Consider the following 26,508-nt stretch of genomic DNA (forward strand, 5'->3'; position numbering starts at 1 on the left):
AGGGATCCTAAACCTGGAGCTGCCAGCAGATTAGTGATTCCTCAGGAGTACAGAAAGTTCCTCCTAACACTGGCACATGACATTCCCCTAGCTGGGCATCTAGGACAAATGAAAACTTGGGACAGGCTTGTTCCCTTGTTTCATTGGCCTAGGATGTCTGAGGACACAAACAAATTTTGTAAGTCCTGTGAAACCTGTCAAGCCAGTGGCAAAACAGGTGGCACACCAAAGGCACCCCTTATTCCACTGCCTGTGGTTGGGGTTCCCTTTGAAAGGGTAGGGGTTGACATAGTTGGCCCCCTTGACCCTCCTACTGCTTCAGGCAATAGATTCATCTTGGTGGTAGTGGACCATGCCACAAGATACCCTGAAGCTATTCCTTTAAGGACCACTACAGCTCCTGCAGTGGCAAAGGCCCTCCTGGGAATATTTTCCAGGGTGGGCTTCCCAAAGGAAGTAGTATCAGACAGAGGAAGCAATTTCATGTCTGCATACTTAAAGGCCATGTGGAAGGAGTGTGGGGTAACGTACAAGTTCATCACACCCTATCATCCACAAACAAATGGACTGGTTGAGAGATTTAACAAAACTCTCAAAGGCATGATTATGGGTCTCCCTGAAAAACTCCGCAGGAGATGGGATATCCTTCTACCATGCCTCCTTTTTGCCTACAGGGAGGTACCCCAGAAAGGAGTGGGCTTCAGCCCCTTTGAACTTCTTTTTGGACACCCTGTTAGGGGTCCACTCACACTTGTTAAGGAGGGTTGGGAACAACCTTTAAAAGCTCCTAAGCAGGATATTGTGGACTATGTACTTGGCCTCAGATCAAGGATGGCTGAGTATATGAAAAAGGCCAGTAAGAACCTTCAGGCCAGCCAAGAGCTCCAGAAGCAATGGCATGACCAGAACTGTTTTGGTGCAGTACCAACCAGGACAGAAAGTGTGGGTCTTGGAGCCTGTGGCCCCAAGAGCACTCCAAGATAAATGGAGTGGTCCCCACACAATTGTTGAGAAAAAGGGTGAAGTCACCTATTTGGTTGACTTAGGCACTGCAAGGAGTCCCCTTAGGGTGCTCCATGTAAACCGCCTGAAACCCTACTATGACAGGGCTGATCTCACCCTGCTCATGGCAACTGATGAGGGACAGGAAGAAGACAGTTATCCTCTACCTGATCTCTTCTCTTCCACAGAACAAGATGCTCTTGTGGAAGGTGTAGTTTTGGCTGATTGCCTTACTGCTGAGCAGAAGGACAATTGCATAAATCTCCTGGGTCAGTTTTCTGAACTCTTCTCTACTGTGCCAGGTACCACTTCTTGGTGTGAGCACACTATAGATACTGGAGACAGCTTGCCTGTCAAAAGTAAGATCTATAGGCAGCCTGACCATGTCAGGGACTGCATAAAGCAAGAAGTCCAGAAAATGTTAGAGCTAGGAGTGGTTGAGCACTCTGAAAGTCCATGGGCTTCTCCTGTGGTACTTGTACCAAAACCCCATTCCAAAGATGGAAAGAAGGAAATGCGGTTTTGTGTCGACTATAGAGGTCTCAACCTTGTAACCAAAACAGATGCTCACCCTATACCCAGGGCAGATGAGCTCATAGATACACTGGCATCTGCCAAGTATCTAAGCACTTTTGATTTGACTGCAGGGTATTGGCAGATCAAATTGTCAGAAGAGGCTAAACCTAAGACTGCATTTTCGACCATTGGAGGACATTACCAGTTTACTGTAATGCCTTTTGGTTTGAAAAATGCACCTGCCACTTTTCAGAGGTCGGTGAACACAGTCCTGCAAGGCCTGGAAGCTTTCAGTGCAGCATATCTGGACGATATAGCTGTCTTTAGCTCCAGCTGGGATGAGCACCTGGTCCACCTATGGAAAGTTTTAGAGGCCCTGCAAAAGGCAGGCCTCACTATCAAGGCTTCAAAGTGCCAGATAGGGCAGGGTAAGGTGGTTTATCTGGGACACCTTGTTGGTGGGGAACAGATTGCACCACTACAGGGGAAAATCCAAACAATTGTTGATTGGGTTCCCCCTACCACACAGACCCAGGTGAGAGCCTTCCTAGGCCTCACTGGGTATTACAGGAGGTTCATTAAGAACTATGGCTCAATTGCAGCCCCTCTTAATGACCTCACTTCAAAAAAGATGCCTAAAAAGGTATTATGGACAACAAACTGTCAGAAAGCTTTTGAGGAGCTGAAGCAGGCCATGTGCTCTGCACCTGTCCTGAAAAGCCCTTGTTACTCTAAAAAATTCTATGTCCAAACTGATGCATCTGAATTAGGAGTAGGGGCAGTCCTATCACAACTCAATTCAGAGGGCCAGGATCAACCTGTTGCTTTTATTAGTAGGAGGTTGACCCCTAGAGAAAAGCGTTGGTCTGCCATAGAGAGGGAGGCCTTTGCTGTGGTCTGGGCACTGAAGAAGTTGAGGCCATACCTGTTTGGCACTCACTTCATTGTTCAGACAGACCACAAACCTCTACTTTGGCTAAAACAAATGAAAGGTGAAAATCCTAAATTGTTGAGGTGGTCCATATCCCTACAGGGAATGGACTATACAGTGGAACATAGACCTGGGAGTAGCCACTCCAATGCAGATGGACTCTCCAGATATTTCCACTTAGACAATGAAGACTCATCAGGTAATGGCTAGTCTTATTGTCCTTCGTTTGGGGGGGGTTGTGTAGGAAAGTACCATCTTGCCTGGCATGTTACCCCCATTTTTCACTGTATATATGTTGTTTTAGTTGTATGTGTCACTGGGACCCTGTTCTCCAGGGCCCCAGTGCTCATAAGTGTGCCTGACTGTGTTACCTGTGTAGTGACTAACTGTCTCACTAAGGCTCTGCTAATCAGAACCTCAGTGGTTATGCTCTCTCATTTCTTTCAAATTGTCACTAACAGGCTAGTGACCAATTTTACCAATTTACATTGGCTTTCTGGAACACCCTTATAATTCCCTAGTATATGGTACTGAGGTACCCAGGGTATTGGGGTTCCAGGAGATCCCTATGGGCTGCAGCATTTCTTTTGCCACCCATAGGGAGCTCTGACAATTCTTACACAGGCCTGCCACTGCAGCCTGAGTGAAATAACGTCCACGTTATTTCACAGCCATTTTACACTGCACTTAAGTAACTTATAAGTCACCTATATGTCTAACCTTTACCTGGTAAAGGTTAGGTGCAAAGTTACTAAGTGTGAGGGCACCCTGGCACTAGCCAAGGTGCCCCCACATTGTTCAGAGCCAATTCCCTGAACTTTGTGAGTGCGGGGACACCATTACACGCGTGCACTACATATAGGTCACTACCTATATGTAGCTTCACAATGGTAACTCCGAATATGGCCATGTAACATGTCTAAGATCATGGAATGGCCCCCTCTATGCCATCCTGGCATTATTGGGACAATTCCATGATCCCAGTGGTCTGTAGCACAGACCCTGGTACTGCCAAACTGCCTTTCCCGGGGTTTCACTGCAGCTGCTGCTGCTGCCAACCCCTCAGACAGGTTTCTGCCCTCCTGGGGTCAAGCCAGGCTTGTCCCAGGATGGCAGAACAAAGGACTTCCTCTGAGAGAGGGTGTTACACCCTCTCCCTTTGGAAAATGGTGTGAAGGCAGGGGAGGGGTAGCCTCCCCCAGCCTCTGGAAATGCTTTGTTGGTCACAGATGTGCCCAATTCTGCATAAGCCAGTCTACACCGGTTCAGGGACCCCTTAGCCCCTGCTCTGGCGCGAAACTGGACAAAGGAAAGGGGAGTGACCACTCCCCTGACCTGCACCTCCCCTGGGAGGTGTCCAGAGCTCCTCCAGTGTGCTCCAGACCTCTGCCATCTTGGAAACAGAGGTGCTGCTGGCACACTGGACTGCTCTGAGTGGCCAGTGCCACCAGGTGACGTCAGAGACTCCTTGTGATTGGCTCCTTCAGGTGTTAGTAGCCTCTCCTCTCTCCTAGGTAGCCAAACCCTCTTTTCTGGCTATTTAGGGTCTCTGGCGGTCATTCTGACCTTGGCGGACGGCCTCCGCCGTCCGCCAAGGTACCGCCGTCAGAACACCGCACTGAGGTCGAAAGACCGCGGCGGTGATTCTGACATTTGCCCTGGGCTGGCGGGCGGCCGCCAAAAGACCGCCCGCCAGCCCAGGGCAAATGAACCTTCCCACTAGGATGCCGGCTCAGAATTGAGCCGGCGGAGTGGGAAGGTGCGACGGGTGCAGTTGCACCCGTTGCGTATTTCAGTGTCTGCTGGGCATACACTGAAATACTTTTTGGGGCCCTCTTACGGGGGCCCCTGCCGTGCCCATGCCATTGGCATGGGCACGGCAGGGGCCCCCAGGGGCCCCACAGCACCCCCTACCGCCATCCTGTTCATGGCGGGAGAGCCGCCATGAACAGGATGGCGGTAGGGGGTGTCTGAATCCCCATGGCGGCGGAGCGCGGTCCGCCGCCATGGAGGATTCAGACGGGCAGCGGAAAGTCGGGGGTAGCCCGCCGGCTTTCCGCTTCTGGCCGCGGCTGTACCGCCGCGGTCAGAATGCCCGGCGGAGCACCGCCAGCCTGTTGGCGGTGCTACCGCCGACCTCCGCCCTGGCGGTAATTACCGCCAGGGTTAGAATGAGGCCCTCTGTCTCTTGGGATTCCTCAGATAACGAATGCAAGAGCTCATCAGAGTTCCTCTGCATCTCTCTCTTTACCTTCTGATAAGGAATCGACTGCTGACCGCGCTGGATGCCTGCAAAACTGCAACAAAGTAGCTAAGACGACTACTGCAACTCTGTAACGCTGATCCTGCCGCCTTCTCGACTGTTTTCCTGCTTGTGCATGCTGTGGGGGTAGTCTGCCTCCTCTCTGCACCAGAAGCTCCGAAGAAATCTCCCGTGGGTCGACGGAATCTTCCCCCTGCATCCGCAGGCACCAAAAAGCTGCATTACCGGTCCCTTGGGTCTCCTCTCAGCACGACGAGCGAGGTCCCTCGAATCCAGCAACTCTGTCCAAGTGACCCCCACAGTCCAGTGACTCTTCAGTCCAAGTTTGGTGGAGGTAAGTCCTTGCCTCACCTCGCTGGGCTGCATTACTGGGAAAAGCGACTTTTGCAGCTACTCCGGCCCCTGTGCTCTTCCGGCGGAAATCCTTCGTGCACAGCCAAGCCTGGGTCCATGGCACTCTAACCTGCATTGCACAACTTTCTAAGTTGGTCTCCGGCGACGTGGGACTCCTTTGTGCAACTTCGGCAAACACCGTTTCACGCATCCTTGTAGTGCCTGTTTCTGGCACTTCTCCGGGAGCTACCTGCTTCAGTGAGGGCTCCTTGTCTTGCTCGACGTCCCCTCTCTCTTCAGGTCCAATTTGCGACCTTCTGATCCCTCCTGGGCCCCAGCAGCGTCCAAAAACGCCAAGCGCATAATTTGCAGCTAGCAAGGCTTGTTGGCGTCCTTTCGGCGGGAAAACACTTCTGCACGACTCTCCAAGGCGAGAGGGATCCGTCCACCCAAGGGAAGGTCTCTAACCCTTTTCGTTCCTGCAGAAACCTTTGCTTCTTCTGTCCAGTCGAAGCTTCTTTGCACACGCAGCTGGCATTTCCTGGGCATTTGCCCATCTCCGACTTGCTTGTGACTTTTGGACTTGGTCCCCTTGTTCCACAGGTACCCTAGATTGGAAATCCACAGTTGTTGCATTGTTGGTTGGTGTCTTTCCTGCATTATTCCTCTAACACGACTCTTTGTCTTTTGGGGAACTTTAGTGCACTTTGCACTCACTTTTCAGGGTCTTGGGGAGGGCTAATTTTCTAACTCTCACTATTTTCTAATAGTCCCAACGACCCTCTACAAGGTCACATAGGTTTGGGTTCCATTCGTGGTTCACATTCCACTTTTGGAGTATATGGTTTGTGTTGCCCCTATCCCTATGTGTCCCCATTGCATCCTATTGTAACTATACAGTGTTTGCACTGTTTTCTAAGACTATACTGCATATTTTTGGTATTGTGTACATATAACTTGTGTATATTTGCTATCCTCTTGCTGAGGGTACACTCTAAGATACTTTGGCATATTGTCATAAAAATAAAGTACCTTTATTTTTAGTATAACTGTGTATTGTGTTTTCTTATGATATTGTGCAAGTGACACTTGTGGTACTGTAGTAGCTTCACACGTCTCCTAGTTCAGCCTAAGCTGCTCTGCTAAGCTACCATTATCTATCAGCCTAAGCTGCTAGACACCCTATACACTAATAAGGGATAACTGGGCCTGATGCAAGGTGCAAGTACCTCTTGGTACTCACTACAAGCCAGTCCAGCCTCCTACACCAAACACCTCTGTTTCCAAGATGGCAGAGGTCTGGGACACACTGGAGGAGCTCTAGGCACCTCCCCTGGGAGGTACTGGTCAGGGGAGTGGTCACTCCCCTTTCCTTTGTCCAGTTTCGTGCCAGAGCAGGGCTGGGGAATCCCTGAACCAGTGTAGACTGGCTTATGCAGAGATGGGCACCATCTGTGCCCATCAAAGCATTTCCAGAGGCTGGGGGAGGCTACTCCTCCCCATCCCTTCATACCTATTTCCAAAGGGAGAGGGTGTAACACCCTCTCTCAGAGGAAATCCTTTGTTCTGCCTTCCTGGGCCAGGGCTGCCTGGACCCCAGGAGGGCAGAATCCTGTCTGAGGGGTTGGTAGCAGCAGCAGCTGCAGTGGAAACCCCGGAAAGGCAGTTTGGCAGCACCCGGGTTCTGTGCTAGAGACCCGGGAGATCCTGGAATTGTCCCCCAATACCAGAATGGTATTGGGGGGACAATTCCATGATCTTAGACATGTTACATGGCCATGTTCGGAGTTACAATTGTGACGCTATACATAGGTAGTGACCTATGTATAGTGCACGTGTGTAATGATGTCCCCGCACTCACAAAGTCTGGGGAATTTGACACACACTAAGTAACTTGCCACCCAACCTTCACCAGGTGAAGGTTAGACATATAGGTGACTTATAAGTTACTTATGTGCAGTGAAAAATGGCTGTGAAATAACGTGGACGTTATTTCACTCAGGCTGCAGTGTCAGGCCTGTGTAAGAATTGTCTGAGCTCCCTATGGGTGCAAAAGAAATGCTGTAGCCCATAGGGATCGCCTGGAACCTCAATACCCTGTGTACCTAGGTACCATATACTAGGGAATTATAAGGGTGTTCCAGTGTACCAAATGAAATTGGTAAAAGTGATCACTAGCCTATAGTGACAAATTTAAAGGCAGAGAGAGCATAAGCACTGAGGTTCAGGTTAGCAGAGCCTCAGTGACACAGTTAGTCACTAAACAGTTACACACATTCAGGCCACAAACTATGAGCACTGTGGTCGTGGCTAGCAGGATCCCAGTGAGACAGGCAAAAACAAATTTACATACATGTAAAAATGGGGGTAACATGCCTGGCAAGATGGTACTTTTCTACACAACCACCCCCCTCAAACGAGGGACAAAAAGGCTAACCTTGCCCAGATGAGTCTTCATTGTCTAAGTGGAAATATCTGGAGAGTCCATCTGCATTGGAGTGGGTACTCCCAGGTCTATGTTCCACTGTATAGTCCGTTCCCTGTAGAGATATGGACCACATCAACAATTTAGGGTTTTCATCTTTCATTTGTTTTAGCCAAAGTTTAGGTTTGTGGTCTGTCTGAACAATAAAGTGAGTACCAAAGAGGTATGGTCTCAACTTTTTCAGGACCCAGACCACAGCAAAGGCCTCCCTCTCTATGGCAGACCAACGCTTTTCTCTAGGGGTCAACCTTCTGCTGATAAAAGCAAAAGGTTGATCCTGGCCCTCAGTGTTAAGCTGTGACAGACCTGCCCCTGCCTCTAATTCAGAAGCATCAGTCTGGACTATTCATTTTTTGGTGTAACAAGGGCTTTTTAGGACAGGTGCAGAGCACATGGCCTGTTTGAGCTCATCAAAAGCCTTTTGACAGCTAGCTGACGAGCGTGGCCCCTGGAACACAGGTGGTGGACCCAAGTGACCCAAACTGTCCAGTGGTCCAACTGTCCAAATTTGGAGGAGGTAAGTGCTTGCCTCCCCTCTCCAGATAGTAATCCTGTGCACCGCATGAATTGCAGCTACAAGGGCTTCTGCGCACATTTCCACAACATCCTTTGTGCATAGCCAAGTCTAGGTCCCCAGCACTTTGTCCTGCATCGCTCAGCTCCCTGAGTTGATCTCCGGCTTCGTGGGACCCTCTTTTGCAGTGTTGAGACAACTGCCATGTTCAGACTTCTTGAACCTGTGTTCAAGGACTTCCGCGGGTGCTACCTTCATGTGCGTGGGCTCTCTATGTTGCTGAGGGCCCCCTCTGTCTCCTCTCCCAAGTGGCGACATCCTGGTCCCTCCTGTGCCCAGGCAGAACCCTTTTTCTTCAACTGCGACTCTTGCATCTAGCAAGGCCTGTTTGCAGTCTTTTGCCAAAGAAACAACTCTGCATCCTCCAGCACTCTGTGGGAGTTCCTAGCACCTTTCGTTGTTGCAGAATCTTCAGCTTCTTCCATCCGGAGACAGCCATTTTGCACCTTCATCCGGGGTTTAGTGGGCTCCTGCCCCCCCGGACACTTTCGCGACTCTTGGACTTGGTCCCCTTCCTTTGCAGGTCCTCAGGTCCCGGAATCCGTCTTCAGTGCTTTGCAGTCTGTTATGGTCTTTGCAAAATCCTTTATCACGACTTTAGTGTGTTTCTGGGGAAATAGTAGTACTTTACCCCTACTTTTCAGGGTCTTGGGGTGGGGTATCTTGGACACCCTTAGTGTTTTCTTACGCTCCCAGCGACCCTCTACACACTACACTAGTAATTCTTGGTTTGCATTCCACTTTGTTAATAAATGGTTGGTGTTGCCCTTAGGCCTATTGCATCCAATTGTATTCTACAGTGTTTGCACTACTTTCTGACTGTTTTACTTACCTGATTTTGGTGTGTGTGTCTATTTTGTGTATTCTACTTACCTCCTAAGGGAGTTTATCTTCTGAGATATTTTTTTGTACATTGTCACTAAAATAAAGTACCTTTATTTTTGGTAACTCTGAGTATTGTCTTTCTTATGATATAGTACCTATATGATATAAGTGGTATAGTTGGAGCTTTGCATGTCTTCTAGTTCAGCCTAAGCTGCTCTGCTATAGCTACCTCTATCTGCCTAAGCTGCTAGAACACTACTAATCTACTAATAAGGGATAACTGGACCCACTACAAGCCAGGCCAGCCTCCTACACACTCCCAGCCCTCTGCTTCACTCTCCCCTCCCTCCACCTCACCCTTCTCTGTCTCCCCCGCTTCTCTGATCCTCACCCTCCTTTCACTATCCTCCCTCCACCTCACCCTCCTCTGTCTCCCACTCTTCTCTGATCCTCACCCTCCTTTCACTATCCTCCCTCCACCTCACCCTTCTCTGTCTCCCCCTCTTCTCTGATCCTCACCCTCATTTCACTATCCTCCCCACCTCACCCTTCTCTGTCTCCCCCTCTTCTCTGATCCTCACCCTCCTTTCACTATCCTCCCCCACCTCACCCTTCTCTGTCTCCCCCTCTTCTCTGTTCCTCACCCTCCTTTCACTATCCTCCCTTCTGCCTCCTCCCTTCTGCACTCCCATTCCTCTGCTTCACTGTCCCCTCCCTCCACCTCACCCTTCTCTGTCTCCCCCCACTTCTCTGTCCTTCACCCTCCTTTCACTATCCTCCCTCCACCTCACCCTTCTCTGTCCCCCCGCTTCTCTGATCCTCACCCTCCTTTCACTATCCTCCCTCCACCTCTCCCTTCTCTGTCTCCCCCGCTTCTCTGATCCTCACCCTCCTTTCACTATTCTCCCTCCACCTCACCCTTCTCTGTTTCCCCGCTTCTCTGATGCTCACCCTCCTTTCACTATCCTCCCTGCACCTCACCCTTGTCTGTCCCCCGCTTCTCTGTCCTTCACCCTCCTTTCACAATCCTCCCTCCACCTCACGCTTCTCTGTCTACCCCTCTTCTCTGGTCCTCACCCTCCTTTCACTATCCTCCTTCCACTTCACCCTTCTCTGTCTCCCCCGCTTCTCTGATCCTCACCCTCTTTTCACTATCCTCCCTCCCCCTCACCCTTCTCTGTCTCCCCGCTTCTCTGTTCCTCACACTACTTTCACTATCCTCCCTCCACCTCACCCTTCTCTGTTTCACCTCTTCTCTGATCCTCACCCTCCTTTCACTCTCCCCCCTCTGCCTCCTCCCTGTTGAGAGCAGGCAGGGCAGCAGCAGCAGGTGCCAGTGCTGCCTGGCATTGCTGCCAGTGCTTTTCTTTCCAGAATAGACACTTGCACTGGTCCTTGCCACTCTCTTCCAGTGTCGTAATAGTGAATCTTGGCAAGCGTTTTATTTTTAAGACAAGTCAAACTTCTCCATTGTCAGTGTCTTTTTGCTTCATATAGTGCCATAAGAAGGGCCACTAGGATTATGCAATTCTGCAGCTGTCGCTGTTATGCATGGTTACGGATTTGCCACTTAATCCATCATCTGCTGCATAATTTGTAGATTTTAACAAACATATTGTTTCTACCTCAAATTGATCAAAAGTTCCTAGAAACGCAGTGACAGATGTTGCTGTGCAGTGGAAGGCCCTTCGCTGAGGTTGACGAATCATCTTTCATTTACCTATTGATGTATTTTGTTTTTAAACTGGTACTAACTAGACAGTGTTAAAGTATAAAAATAATAAAATAATACTAGCACAAAACATACCACACTAGACACAAAAGCTGCATAATTAGGCTTTAATAGCGAGGCTGCAGTCCTGTGTTATTTTATTAATTACGTAAAGAACAAACTATTGTTTTCTACTTGTGAATGGGCCTTGGGGAGAGGGAGGACCTGGAGGCCTGCGCCTCAACCTCCCCTCCTTACATGTTTACTGGAAGTTTCTCATGAAATGTCTCAGATGCTGATGGATTGTCTGTTCTTTCATACCTTCAGATGCTGACGTCCCACTGATGGACGGCGATATTCTTGCCATACAAGGCCGTAATGCCATCACCTGTCTGAACAGCCAATGCCTTTGGCCCCACTCCAGCGACGGACTCGTCAGGGTCCCCTACGTCCTCGATGGTGTTTATGGTACATGTTCTTTCTCCAGGTCAGCGTCTATGGAAGCTTTCCCCATAGCCAGACATGATGTTTATCTTTCATCCTGCCCCACCCAGGTGAAGCTCAGAAGGCCAAGGTGTCCGCCGCCATGCAGGAGATCGCAACCATGACCTGCGTGACCTTTGTCCCTCGCCTCACGGAAAGAGACTACTTGAACATCATCTCTGAAAAAGGGTAGGTGCCTGGTGTCGATGGTGCTTCATGGTGTTGTGCTGTGGACACTGAGGGCCTGATTACAACATTGGCGGATGGGATACTCCATCACAAATGTGACGGATATCCCGTCCGCCGTATTACAAGTTCCATTATATCCTACGGCACTTTTAAAATGCCAGGTGGGATATCCGTCACTTTTGTGGGGGAATATCCCATCCGCCAAGGTCGTAATCAGGCCCTAAGTCTCCTCTATGAAAGGCAGCAGAAGTCTTCTGTTGTTCTCGGCTGCAGTGCAAGGGTCAATGGAAGGAAAGTTTAGGAGGACACACATTGAGCCTCAGATGAATGAATGCGAGGTATTTGTGAGTGCACGGCTGCTCCAAAGTGTCTGGGCACAATAGTCTGTAGTAAGGATAGTGAAAAGACATGCTACTGTGCTGAGAAAAGAGCTTTATGAAAAGACAGTTCATGAGAGATTTAGAAAGAAAGGAGAAGCCGGTTCCATTTGCCACAGGCCCAAACCATAAAAGAATGGACGCCACTTCTGTCCTGAAGGAATCTCGGGATGGTGACTAGCAAAACTAAGGGCAAGCGCAAGGATCTGGAGGGCAGATAGGACCTAGTTCTTCTAATCAGTTACTGCGGACCCCTGCCATAGATTACCCGGTGTAAATTTGTGAGAGATTTGAAGAGAATCCTCTTTTTAGCAGGTAATCAGTGTAGCCCTTGAAGATGCTGAGTAATACGAATGCTCCTGAGGGGCATCAAAGATTAAATGAACAAACGCATTTTTAACCAACTGAAGTTTTTTGTCAGAGATGCCAGGATACAAGCTTTTAGCGTAGTCCAATCTTGAGGTTACAAGCGCATAAACCACTGTCTTACATGTCTTCAAGGGCAGGAAGTCCAGGCAGTTCCTGAGGGATCTGAGTAAAGAAGAACACGTGGCAACAACTGAAGTGATCCGAAGTAAAAAAGATCGCTTGTCATATATTTTTGTGCCCAGATTCCTGGCTAGTGATGAAAGGCCTGGGAAAGGTAAGTCCCTATGCCAGCAATTAAGCAGCCATTCATATGGCCAAACAGGAGGATCTTAGTTTTGTCTACATTACATAGCAGGTGGCTGTTTCCAAACCAATGTAGAGTAGCAGAAAGACAGGCTTCAAACGGCTACATTGTGATGGAAGAAAAAGGATGGATTCTCAAGAGCACCTGAGTGTTGTCAGCATATGAGATATTTCAAGGTTGTATGATTTGGCCAAGTGAGCCAGAAATATGTTGACTAGTGTGGGGCTCAAAGAGCCCTGAGGCACCCCATAGACAAGCTTCCTTGCTGATTGCTGACAGACAGGGAGCAAGCAACACTTCTTCTTTCCTCCCCTGAAGAAAAGATCTTAACCATTCCCAGTCAGTCCCACCTAAGCCAACCTCAGAAAGGCCTTGCAGTAGAAGGGGTGTGTTAGACCTGGCATCCTTGGCGTGGTTCACCCAAACTTTTTGCCTTCAGACATCATGTTTTTGCTGGCCTTAGGACTCTGTACACTTTACCACTGCTAACCAGTGCTAAAGGGCTTGTGCTCTCTGCTTAAACATGCTAGAACTGGCTTATACCCAATTGGCATATCCTATTGACTTATACATTTCTAGTATATAGTACTGCATGTGCACAGGGCATGTAAGTTAAATGCTTTTAGTGGGCCTGTAGAACTGATTGTGTCACCCACTTAAGCAAAGTTTAAACATGTCTCAGGCCTGACATTGCAGAACCTGTGTGTGCAGGTTTACACTGCCATTTCAACCTGGCAAAATAAACATTTTGACAGGCCCAGACCTTCCCTTTTCATACATGTTACCCCTAGGGTAGGCCCTGGACAGCCGAGAGGGCAGGGTGGTACATGTACTTCTATATTTTTCAGTACTTAAAGGCCTATCTCTCCCATAGGTTAACATTGGAGTTACCTTATTACATTTTATATGAGTAATTTCCAAGTGGGAAGAGATCATCTCTTCAAGTTTGGTGTCTCTGGTTATGGTTAAGTTGGATTTGAAATTGTAATTCTGAAAATGCAGCTTTTAGAAAGTTAAACCTGTAAGAGTGCCAAAAAGGAATATTATTAAGCAATTATTATATGATTTGCTATTGTTTGATGATGTCTATCATTTACATCTTTAACTCACAAACATCTGCCGACAGCCATAATGCATAGTCTGTTGTGTGACCTAGGGCTGTACTGATGCCAACAGGGTGGTGGAATGGGGGGCCCGGTGGGTCAGGGATTGTATAAGGTGGTCGTACCAGAAGCTACACAAGTACATCTAGTGGCTGAATTGCACAATGATGAATCCCAGATTACTCGAAATACATACGTTCAGAAAGTGCATTGTACAAAACCCTCTGCTTTGTTTGATTATAGTACTGCCCACATATATTAGCAACCTAGGCCATCCAATGGGTGCACATAATTACTGATTTTCCTCTAAGTTCACCATTGGCACTGTTGTCAGGGTGGGGTGGGGAAGCATGAATGTTTCTAAATTTATGTTTGAAAACTATCACTTAAAAAAGACTCTCAATGCAGTGGTATGGTAAACGCTTCTGCATGCTAATGAAATAGACTTTTTTAAATTTTGAAGGAACTTAATCCTATTCCTACACATTTGTTGCAAGAATTCTTCAAAAATAAAAGCGTTCTGAAAGTTAAGTGGTGCAGGACTCCGCCTTAGTTACTTCATAACTTGAATTAACCTGCAAATTAAGGCTTGAACGTTTATTTAAGATTTGTTTCTGATTATTAGGGCTCAGTAAGTAAACAGTAGCAGTTGCTGCTATTCACCAGGGAGGGCCGCATGTAAATGTCAAGTGGGCCGCAAGCCCCCCCCTTGGGCTGTACTTTAAGTATCATTGATTTAGAACAAAGTATAGAATGTAACAAAAGCTGCACAAAATCAAGCGGAAAAGTCCAAAAAGGTCCAATCCGGGGGTTGTCTTCCGACAAAGTTTAAAGTACATCAACATTGTTTAGTTTATTGCAACAATAATTAAACATTTGTTACCATATGTCAATGTAATGGGAGCTCACTTTCTGGATGTATCTCAGGAATGTATGTCTGATGAACATAACAAAACAACTCCAATAGGTGTTGCAAATTGTTCCACAGAAAGATAGGTAATGAGTCGACATTTTGGTCTCAAAGCGTATTCATCCACAAGACCATCTTCAGGACAGAGTTGTTAGGGTGAAAACAAGAAAGCCCCCATGGTAGTTCAAAAACTCATAGCAAAAAATGATGAAAATATTTAGGGTCAGAATTTTGGAAGTTGGAGGTCATGGTTTAGTTTAACTTCCCAAGAAACCTGTGGCAATCTCTATCTGGCTTGTTTGGAGAAACAGGCTTCCACTTGGGCCTTGTAAAGCTGTTGGCATGTCAGGATCTGAGTTGGCAATTAAAGTTCCAATGATGTCATCAACAATTGCTTGAGAGCACCAGCTGTGCTGAAGGGTTCACAAACTGTTCAATCCTGCAGCCAAAATTGAATAAACTGAATTTATACTAGTGTGAGCATCCGTATAACTCCAGATTTTGCGCTGTCTAGCTTGGTGCTCCTTAGAGACGCTGAAACTCGCATGAATTCAGTTCATTCAGTTTTGGCTGCAGGATTCAACTGCTTGTGAGCCCTTCAGCACTGGGGCTCCAGACTTTAGAGTTAGAGAAAGAATTTGGAATTTTTTAAATTTCTCAGAAAGAGTTGTCAGCTGACTCAAATTGCCCCACGAAGAATATGAATACAATACAGAAAGACAGCGTATTGTGTCCCAGTGACGTCCACATCCACGGCTATCAAGGCAAGGCTCTTCCAGTAAAGGCTTCTTTACTTAGGGTATGCAGTACTAAACAGGTATCGGCCAGCAAGCGGGTTACATAAAGACCAGCCCACTTGGAGCAAGGTGTGTGTCAGCTGAGCTGCCAGTTCCCTTTCATTGACATCCCGCCATTGCATTGGCATTCAAGCCGGGAGCAAAGACCGTCAAGAGAACAATGAACAGCACAGTTCAAGAGCAACAGCAACAATTAGGAAATAGTCTGGAAAGACTGATTCCAGCTCTAGATAAAGAAGACCCACAGGCATCTTCCTCCAAAATGGACCATGTTGTCAGGTTTCCAGAGAGGGTGACCAAGGCAAGTGACAGCGAGGAGGCACACAGAAACACAGCGGCGAGAAGAACCAACACAGCCCAGCTCTGTGTCTGTCTGCTCCCAGCGACTGACGTGAAAGCATATACAAATCACCCACTGCACAATGATTTTTAAGAAGGTTATATTCAGACTCTCAGCCACAGAAATAGAGAAAGAACTAAATGGTGGGCTTCAAAGATGTCTGCAGTAGGAAAGTGCCATCTTTCTGGCATACTTAGCTCCACTTTTTGTCTGATGTCAGTGAGCGTGGACTGTAGTTCACTGGGATCCTGCTAACTAGGACCCCAGTGGCAGTGCTCCCGCCCCTAAATTTAGTTGTTTGTTTTGCACCCATAAGTGGCATACTGATACACTCATGTAAGTTCCTAGTATATGGTACCTAGGTACGCAGGGCATTGGTACACCAGGGGGCCCTGTGGGCTGCAGCATGTATAATGCCACCCATAGGAGCCCATGCAAACTGTGCCTGCAGGCCTGCCATTGCAGCATGGATGAAAGGGTGCATGCACCCTTTCACTGCCAAACCTAACCACTGCACTTAGACAGTATAAGTCACCATTTTGTAGGCCCTTCAGGCCAGGGGCAGGGTGCATGTCTCTACGTGTGAGGGCTCCCCTGCATCAGCAAGGTACCCCTACAGAACAATATCTGGACTATCTGTAAGTGCGGGGAAGCCATCCTAAGGTATGTAGTAGGCACTGGTCAACATGGGTGGACCAACTACATAATGGCCACTCGGAACCTAGGAATGTTTGGTATCAGAACATGCTGGGACAATACAATTAAACCGATTTCACTGTTAGTTGCATGATACCATGTACTCTGGAGGTTCCTTAGGGGATCCCCCAGTTCTGCCTGTGCAGCCTTATGGGGTCCTGCTGTCAGCCCGTGCTTCTGCTGACCTAGACACTGTTCTGCCCTCCTGCTGGTAAGTGTGCATTAGCTGTCTAGGGGCTGGGGTGGGGTGGCCTCCGAGCACCACCAGACTTCTTTGAAGGGCACATTTGTTGCCCTCCTTGCATAACCTAGTTTGCACCAGTTCAGAAAGCCCCGGTTCCCACTCTGGTGCAAAACTACACAAAGCACAGGGGAGTGACCACCCCCCTGTCCAGCTCCTCCCCTAGGGAGGTGCCCTGAGCTCTTCCAGGTGGCCACTTGATTCTGCCATCTTGAAAATGAGATGGGCAGAGGCCCCTGGGAGCATCTAGTTGGATAGGTCAGGCAGGTGACGTCCCTGACCCCCTCTGATAGGTGGGTCACTGCAGAGAGTGATCTACCCCCTTTTAGAGTTATTTAAGGGCTCCCTGGTGGGTGGGTCCTCAGGTTTGTGAAGCAAGACTCTACAAAGATCTCTCTGCAACTACCTTACTCCTGGTTGCAGGAGTCACTTACTGTACTTACCTCTGGTGTTCCTAGCTGCCCCAGCTCCTAGCTAACTGCTACACCGACCTTGGTTGGTGCCACGGCTTCACAGTCCACCATTTGTGATGTATGGTTTAGCCTCCCCTCATAGGGTTGGCCTATCCAGTAGGGCCCTGTTCTGCTGATTATTTGATGTATATACTGTGTGTAAGTATCGCCAAAGGGAGATGTGCCACTGCTAGTCTAGTAGTAATGCTGTAATAAAGTAGCCTTTATTTTTGCAACACTTGTGTGGTTCTTTCTTGTGGGTGAGTTACTGTCTGAATACTGTGGCAGTGCAAGTGCTTTACATTCCTCCTGGATCAGATTTAGCTGCTCGCCTCAGCTGCCCCTAGAGAGCTTCTGCTATCTGGGCACCTATTCACTATGACTAAGGGTTGCCTGGACGCAGTATAGGGGGCCACACTATAGGTGTACACCATTAACTGAGACAGCCTCGTACTCTGCCGTCAGTCAAAGAGAAAGACTGGGGTGTATAGTCCTCTTGGAACATTTTCTCAACCACAAAAACAGAAAGACTTGAAGAGGAAATCCTCAAAGGATTTCATTATGGGCATTGGTTTAGGAGGAGAATCGTACATTTCCAGTCTTATAACTCAAACAAGTCAGCACAATCTCCAAATAGGTTCCTTTATAGCTGCAAGAGTACACTCGAGAGTGTGACAGTGTTTTTTGTCACTCTTTTCGAAGTGTAGGACCTTCTCTGGGTCCTTTCAGCATTTACCCCCTCTGTTTCTGTACATGTTCAGAACTGTACTTGTGAGGGAGCCCTTTGTGGGAAACGCTTCCTTCTATCATCCCACGCCACCCACGGATATACAATATATATTTCTGATTTCTTGCTGAAATAATTGGATTCTATGGCTGCTGTAGAACCTTTTACAACATAAAGGAATTACAGGACATGTCATGTCCTATAGTCCAGAATAGCAGTCAGAGGGTATCATGCAGAAGAAAGGTTTCAGTTGTTGATGTCTGTGCTGTAACAGTTGTCTTATTTCATGCTGCAAAAAAGTCACCCTGACACCACTAGATATCAGAATTTCTTCGAAGGTTTTTGCGCCAATGATCTGTGTAGGTTACTCTATATTTTGGTATGCTTCTCCCATCCCCAGGTGTTGGTCTACTTATGGAAAGCAAGGGGGAGCACAAACCACATCGCTGGATGCGGGGAGCTGCTTGAAGCAGGGGACCATACAGCATGAACTTATGCACAACCTGGGCCTCTACCACGAGCATACCCGGAAGGACCGAGACGCCTACATCAACATCATGTGGCAATACGTCGACCAAGGTAAGTCCCCATTGACGCTTCTGGATATCTAGGAATAGGGTCCAGGTCTTGGAATTCCAAATGAACATCACCTTAAGCTGTGGGTCGATGCCTGTTTGGGAGGTGGTAAGAAATAGTTGGACACTGATGATGCTTAGAAATGTTCATGTTCCTCAGTTTAGGAAATTAGGTAGAAGAATATAGATCAGGCTGTAGATGCTGAAAAATGAAAGCCTTTATGCTTGTTTTGACGTATATATGGCTAGAAATGAAAATGTGACATTATTGCGTCATAGAATGCCAGAATTTCCACTGCATTTTAAAAGATCTACAAGTTTCGTGGCATTTTCAAATTGGATGTATGTGAAGCAACACAATTCACCTTTTGACAGTGAACGGTTGCAGGACACACACACACACACAAACACACACACAGAAAACCAAAGGATTGACCCTTTGTCACAATTTATCAAATTAACCATCTCTTATTTCCTGGTGAATGGATGTGGGGATAGCACCGTGTGTGAACTACGGAAACCGCATAAGGCTGTTCTTGTTAACGCCCTCTTCACTTACGGTGCCTGATCCTGCCATTGTGAACCCTGATCAGAGGCAGGAAATGCTGTACCGGGTACCAAAGGCAAACTTGGTTGCATTTACTCACCCGAAGGAGTTTTATTTTGAACTTTCTTCCCCAGAGGCCAACGAGCAGGTTAAGATTGTTAGCATCACCTTGGCCATCGTTCCCCTTCACCCTTGCTTGTGAGCTCGTCTTCAGCCCAGACCCTACTCCAGCCCTGCCAAGGACCACGCATCCGGCGTTAGACTAACGCATTTCAGTGCGATGGTCCGCATCACCGCACTGCAATGCATTGTGGCGCTTCCTCAGCTGCCAGGCTGACATCATACAGGCTGCAGTGGCGGTGGCGGTGCGCGGTGGCGGTGGGCGCTGCTGCTGAGGGCGTGGGGCTGTCGGCTCAGCTGGTAGAGCTCAGCTGCACAGAGCGGTGCTGCAATGTAAATTTCAATCAAGTTCCCGAGGACACCGTGCAGCGCTATCCCCGGCGTCAGGAGAACGGGCTGGAGTCAGTGCGCCCGATGGCTATCCAGAGTTGGTTGCACATCATGGGGGTGATTCTAACCCTGGCGGTCGGTGATAAAGCGGCGGCCAACCCGCCAACAGGCCGGCGGTCCAAAAAATGAAATTCTGACCCTGGCGGGAACCGCCAACACAGCCCGCCACTTTAACACTCCGACCGCCACGGTGGTAGAGACAAACAGCGCGGCGGTCACCGCCAACAGGCAGGCGGCAGACAATGTACCGCCCACACTATCACAACTCACCAATCCGCCACCTTTTCCGGGGCAGGAGCCCCGCCGATAAAAACACGGCGGAAACAGACTACGAACGGGAAAACGCTCACCTCTACGCACTCCACGAGGAAGGAGGACAGCATGGAACCCGAATTAAACATCCTACCTGCTCTCGTCTACCTGCTCATCTACCACGAGTACGAACGCCGGCGCAGACGACAACGGTGAGTACTGCACCTACGACACACGGGAGGTGGGAGGAGGAAAGGTTACGGGCACACACATATGCGACACCCACCCCCCTCCCCCAAACTATGTACACACCAATGCAGAGCAACAAGTCACAGTGACACCACCCAAACCCCCCGGAAAAATGCAAAGACATAATAAAATTGAGAAACAAAATTTATGTAAAAAATAGCCTCTGATAAGTCATGGTCAAATAGCATAATAAATATAAAATAAAAATGTAAATATTTTGTGCAATCAATAAACCGAGGCAAATAGTCCTGCACATTAAACGAAATCACAAGTGTCCGTGGGCCAAAGTGTTATAACACAAGGGCAAAGCCCACACAGGAGACCTGAGTCCGTTGGAGAGAACACTGCTGGGGCATCTGATGATAAAACTACAGGCACCTCAGGGGGAAAGGAAGTGGGGGCACCACAGCCACATGAGTCCACGACGCCAGATCCACAAAGGGGCCACCATGCTCACTGTGCCATCCTGGGGAGTGCAAAGCCACAGTCTCTCAATGTCTCTACAGTGGGTGGGTTGCCCACTGTGCCATCCTGGGGAGTGCAAAGCCACAGTCTCTCAATGTCTCTACAGTGGGTGGGTTGCCCACTGTCCAATCCTGGGGAGTGCAAAGCCACAGTCCATCAGGTGGATTACAGAGACCACTGGTCATGGAGGAGGCATGGTGGGCACAGTGAACCGTGAACAGTAGCTCGACACAGAACCGGCACTGTCATTGTGGCAGCGGTGCTTGAGACGGCGGGGCCCAGCGGAGCGGTGCTTGAGACGGCGGGGCCCAGCGGAGCGGTGCTTGACAGGAAGGGCCCAGCGGAGCAGTGCTTGACAGGAAGGGCCCAGCGGAGCGGTGCTTGAGACGGCGGGGCCCAGCGGAGCGGTGCTTGACAGGAAGGGCCCAGCGGAGCGGTGCTTGACAGGAAGGGCCCAGCGGAGCGGTGCTTGAGACGGCGGGGCCCAGCGGAGCGGTGCTTGAGACGGCGGGGCCCAGCGGAGCGGTGCTTGACAGGAAGGGCCCAGCGGAGCGGTGCTTGACAGGAAGGGCCCAGCGGAGCGGTGCTTGAGAGGAAGGGCCCAGCGGAGCGGTGCTTGAGACGGCGGGGCCCAGCGGAGCGGTGCTTGACAGGAAGGGCCCAGCGGAGCAGTGCTTGAGACGGCGGGGCCCAGCGGAGCGGTGCTTGACAGGAAGGGCCCAGCGGAGCGGTGCTTGAGACGGCGGGGCCCAGCAGAGCGGTGCTTGACAGGAAGGGCACAGCGGAGCGGTGCTTGACAGGAAGGGCCCAGCGGAGCGGTGCAGAGACGGCGGGGCCCTGTTCAGCGGTGCTCTTCTGCACGGCGGGCCCTGTTCAGCGGTGCTCATCTGCACGGCGGGCCCTGTTCAGCGGTGCTCTTCTGCACGGCAGGCCCTGTTCAGCGGTGCTCTTCTGCACGGCGGGCCCTGTTCAGCGGTGCTTGTCCAGTCATTCAAGGGAGCCAGACCTGGCCTGGACTCCCTGCTCGGTCGCCCCCCGACCGTGCAGTTGCTGGACCCTTCGGTGACGGAGTCCTGAGCCCTTGGGTGTCCTCCCTTACACCCGGGATGGGGCTTGTGGGGCCCTCCTGCTCCGCGCTCCTGCTGGCTGACTTCTCCGCCCTGCTGCCCTTTCGCTCCTTAGATGGGGCTCTCGGGCCCTTGCCTCCCCTGGATGTTGTGGCAGGTGAAGTGGCAGAACATTGGTCCTTGGGGGCAGCCGTGTCAGTCTTCTCACGGCGGCCCTTGAGTTTCCAGGTCCTCTTGCCAGGGGGGGGGCTGGCTGTCCCCTTGCTGCTGACAGATGTGTCACTGCTGCCAAAGGGTGGACTCCAGAACCCATGCACTACAGTGACACCTGAAGCTGGGCTGGTGGTGGCTGAGGTGCTCTTGGGACTCTTAGCAGATGGAGGGGGTGGGTCAGGTGAGGGAAAGAGGTTAAGATTTGAGAGGTAAACTTTTTTAGGACCAAGGTAAAGGGTGGGAGTAGTGGTGATGGGAGTGGAGGAAGAGGATGTGGTTGTAGGAGAGTCAGGTGTGCTGTCTTTGGGTGCAGGTGATTGTGACGTAGGCTGTCGTGAGGTGGATGGCTGTTGGGTCGGTGGCTGCCTGCGTTTGTGTGTCTTGGAAGAGGGGGTGACAGACACAGTGGGAGAGGACACAGGGGACGTGTAAATGGCAGTGGGGGTGGTGACTGCACGTGTGCGGACTGTACTGGAGGGTGTGCTGGTGATGGAAGCACTGGCTGATGGTGGTGTGCATGCAGGTGTGAGTGTAGACGTCACAGGGAGGGAGGAGGGAGACGAGGAGGAGGGGGACACAGAGGTGGTAGTGACTGTTGGCATGTCTGCATCTGGGTGTTGCTTGGGTGAATGCTTGTGGGATCTGTGGTGCTTGTGTCTGGATGAGCTTCCCTTGGGTGTTGAGGTGTGTGCAGGCTGGTCTGATGGTGTGGATGGGATAGGCTGAGGAACAGGAGACAGAGACAGGGTGGAGGCAGTTAGAAGAGGGAGGCTGGAAACAGGGACAATGGCTGCCGTCAGTGCTGAGGCCAGAGCAGTGAACGATCGTTGATGGGCAGCCTGACCCGAATGAATGCCCTCCAGGTAGGCATTGCTCCGATGCACCTCCCTTTCTACCCCCTGGATGGCATTCAAAAGGGTAGTCTGCCCAACAATGATGGTCTAGAGGAGGTCAATGATCTCCGCACTGAGGGCAGCAGGGGTAACAGGGGCAGGGCCTGAGGTGCCTGGGGCGAAGGAGATGCCCGCCTTCCGGGGCGAGCGGGCACGGAGCGAAGGCTGAGGGGCTGCTGGGAGGGCGGTGCTGGTGCGCTGGGTGGCGGCTGTACCTGTAGAGGCGGGGTGCCCGGATGTTGCCGCCACCGCTAGGGAGCTCCCATCCGAGGACGTGTCGGTGTCGCTGGTGTCACCACCGGTCCCTGTTGTGGTGCTCCCCTCGCCCTCCGTATCACTGGTGCCCTCGGTGTCTGTTCCACGGCCCACCGGGGCCTTGTGACTTGCAGCTCCCTCGTGCTCCGATGCCAATTCTCCTCCGCCTGATGATGCTAATGCACACATGCACAAGAAGATGAAGAAAAAGGGTGGGGGGAGAAAAACAAAGAACAGGTTGAGTGCATGCAATGTCAACACCGTTGGCGGAGAGGACAGACACAGGAGCCTCATGCACTACGCTGCGCAATCGGGGTATACTACTCAGTACTTGTGACCAGGCCTACAGGTCTATGAACAAAAAATACACACATGGATGATGCAGGACCATGGATAGCTGTACTTGGCACCCTACAGAGGTGGGGGGCAGGGGCACAGGGCCATGCCTAAAGGAGAGGACTACACTACAGAAAGTGCCCTGGCCTAATGTCACCCACAACCCTCCTCCCCCACCCAGACGCCTCCACTGCGCATAAAGATAGCAGAATGTGCTGATACTCATCCCCTTGTGTCTGCTGTGATGTCCTGAAGCGCCCATCCAAATCAGGGTAGGCCACCGCCAGGATCCGGGACATCAGGGGGGTCAGGGTACGACTGGCACCCCTCCTAGGTTGGGAGGCCATCCCCAGCAGTGACTCGGCGGTCTTCCTGGTCCCGCGGCGGATGTCCTCCCACCTCTTGCGGCAGTGGGTGCCCGTCTGATGTGGACCCCCAGGGCCCGGACTTCCTTGGCGATGGCACGCCAAATGTCGACTTTCTGATGGGCGCTGACCTATTTGACATGTACAGGGTGGGAAAGGAAATATCATCATTTATCTGCATGTTAGATGTGATTGCCCCCCCCCCCCAACTATGCCATGTGGCACATGCTCTCATCTGTCGTGCCTTGCACTCCTCATTCGCTCCCCACCCCACCATCTTACATCCACCCCACTCAACACAGGCATAGCCCATTCAATGTGCACCCAGTGTTCTTACCTGTTGGTCTGGAGGACCGTAGAGTAGCGCATACTGGGGGAGGACCCCATCCACAAGTTTCTCCAACTCTTCAGACGTGAAGGCAGGGGCCCTTTCCCCAGTCGCAGCAGCCATTGTCTCTTCCAGACCGAGGTCACAGCAGCACTTGCAGTATAGGTCCTCTCCTGTGGATGATCAGGTCTCGAGTGATTAATCAGATAGAAAATGGCGGTCACGCCCGCGGCGGTGCGTACCGCGGCGGTGCGTACCGCGACCGCCGGCGCACCTCGTCATTGGCTCCTGAAACCCATAGGCTTCAATGTTAACCAATGCGGCTTCGTACAGCGGTCTTCGACCGCCTACCGCCACGGTGTGCCACGCCAGCGCATTGACCTCACATCCCATTGTCCCACTTCACAGGTCAGGCAGCCGCCATTTCAAGGGCCCACATGGCTTAATTTCAAATGTGTCACACAGGCCTAGGCCTTGCATTGCCACACATACACGCCTTTCAATACATAGATAATCGTGTGCTGTGCAAGCTGTGGTGAACGTACCTGTTAGTTGCTTGACTCCATACTCCATGTTGTCCTTCCTAGGCACCGTCCGCTGGGACTTGCGAGGAGAAGGATGAATCCTCGCGTGTACCGACCGCTGGTGGACCTGTCGACAATGGAAGAACGCCATATTATACTACGATACCGACTTGACAGAGCCACTATACATGAACTGTGTGCCCAGCTGCAGCCAGCCCTGATGTCCCCCATCCGCCAACCCACAGGAATTCCCCCTCTAGTGCAGGTTCTGTCACTCCTCCATTTTTTGGCAAGTGGCTCATTCCAGACAACAGTGGCCATGTCATCTGGAATGTCTCAGCCTATGTTTTCAAAGATTTTGTCCAGAGTGTTGTCTGCCCTGATGAAATACATGCGGAGCTACATTGTTTTCCCTGAGGAGGCTGATTTGCCCACTGTGAAGGGTGATTTCTATGCCCTTGGACATATCCCCAACATCATTGGTGCCATTGATGGGACCCATGTGGCTTTAGTACCCCCAAAAGACGATGAGCAGGTGTACAGAAACAGAAAAAATTACCATTCTATGAATGTCCAGGTGGTCTGTTTGGCTGACCAGTACATCTCCCATGTAAATGCCAAGTTCCCTGGGTCAGTGCATGACGCGAATGTAATGCGAAATAGCAGCATCCCTTATGTTATGGAACAGCTACAGAGACAACGTGTGTGGCTAATAGGTGACTCTGGTTACCCCAACCTGTCGTGGCTACTGACCCCAGTGAGGAATCCCATGACCAGGGCAGAGGAACGGTACAATGAGGCCCATGGGCGAACTAGGAGGATCATAGAAAGGACCTTCGGCCTCCTGAAGGCCAGGTTTAGGTGCCTGCATATGACAGGGGGATCCCTCATGTACTCACCAAAGAAGGTGTGCCAGATAATCGTGGCCTGCTGTATGCTTCACAATCTTGCATTGCGACGCCAGGTGCCTTTCCTGCAGGAGGATGGTCCAGATGGTGGTGTTGTAGCAGCTGTGGAGCCTGTGGAGAGTGAAGAGGAGGAAGACGACGGGGACGACACAGACAACAGGGACACAGTGATACAACAGTATTTTCAGTACCACACAGGTAAGATTCACCGACACCATTTAACATTTACTTAAAGCCTCCTGCATCTCTACTTTCTGTATTTACCCCCAGTTCTTTTTAACTGATTTTTGCTTTTCCCTTCCCTTTTCAGTGCTGTATGACCCACTGCGTGACTTCTGCTTGTTTAGCCCATGGACTAAAGCTTATTGACATCGGTATGTTGTCATCACAAATTGTCTGAACATCAATGAACAGTAATACATTTGTAAAGAATACAGGCTGACTCCTGAATATTTTCAGTGCAATGAGTGATTTATTATTAGTGCTAGATATTGGTACATGATATTAAAACGGTGATGGGTGATGGTGGAGTAATGTCCATGGCAGAGTCCAGTTCTCAGTTTCACAGGTGCATTGTCCATATGCCTGTGGAAGGATGGAGCAGGGGCAGTTCAAGGTTGGACAGGGTGACAATGTGGGACAGTGAGATGACATCAGGGGGTATGTTGTGCTGGCGGGGGTCTTGGCATCCTACTCTGTCTTCCTGTGAGATTTCAGGTTCCGCTTGAGGGGTGGTTGTTCTTCAGCAGGAGGTGGGGTTCTGGTGGCCTGTCGTTGTGTGGGGGCCTCCTGTCCACTAGCGCCGGCGGAGGTGGTAGGCTGTTCCTGGTCCTGGCTAGTGACAGGGGCCCTTTGGGGTGCCACATGGTCCCGCAATGTGGTTTCTATCCGGTTGAGGGCCTGGACTATGGTCCCCATAGCGGTACCGATGTTCCTGAGTTCATTGCTGAACCCCATGTACCGTTCCTCCTGCTGTGCCTGGATCTCCGTGAACCTGGCCAGTACCGTCGCCATCGTCTCCTGGGAGTGGTGGTATGCTCCCATGATGGTGGTGAGGGCCTCTTGGAGAGTGGGTTCCCTGGGCCTCTCCTCCCCCCCCGGTCGCACAGCAGCCCTCCCAGTTCCCCTGTTTCCCTGGGCCTCTGTCCCCTGGACGGTGTGCCCACTACCACTGCCCCCAGGTCCCTGTTGTTGTTGGGGTGTTGGGTCAGCCTGGGTGCCCTGTAGTGGCGGACACACCGCTGATTGACGCGTCCTGGAGACAGAGGCATGGGCCCGCTGGGTGGGAGCTGTGCTGGTATTACCAGAGGGGGATGGGTCTGGTGTGGCCTGTGTCTGTGTGTGGGGAACCGACTGTCCAGAGGTCCCCGATGGTCCGGGCTGGTCATCAGGT

The 26,508-nt window shown here is 50.6% G+C and overlaps 1 protein-coding gene across 2 annotated transcripts in view; it reads left to right on the forward strand.

The window, feature by feature from the left end:
• LOC138287308 (astacin-like metalloendopeptidase) overlaps positions 1–26,508 on the forward strand; it is a 181,891-nt gene that overhangs the window by 101,978 nt on the left and 53,405 nt on the right. For both annotated transcript variants that reach the window (XM_069227664.1, XM_069227665.1), the window contains exons 4-6: positions 10,968–11,108; positions 11,195–11,312; positions 18,029–18,207. In XM_069227664.1, coding sequence (XP_069083765.1) covers positions 10,968–11,108; positions 11,195–11,312; positions 18,029–18,207 — 438 coding nt within the window. The remainder of the gene's footprint in view (positions 1–10,967; positions 11,109–11,194; positions 11,313–18,028; positions 18,208–26,508) is intronic.

This window comes from Pleurodeles waltl, chromosome 4_1, assembly GCF_031143425.1.
Source record: "Pleurodeles waltl isolate 20211129_DDA chromosome 4_1, aPleWal1.hap1.20221129, whole genome shotgun sequence".
NCBI lineage: Eukaryota > Metazoa > Chordata > Amphibia > Caudata > Salamandridae > Pleurodeles > Pleurodeles waltl.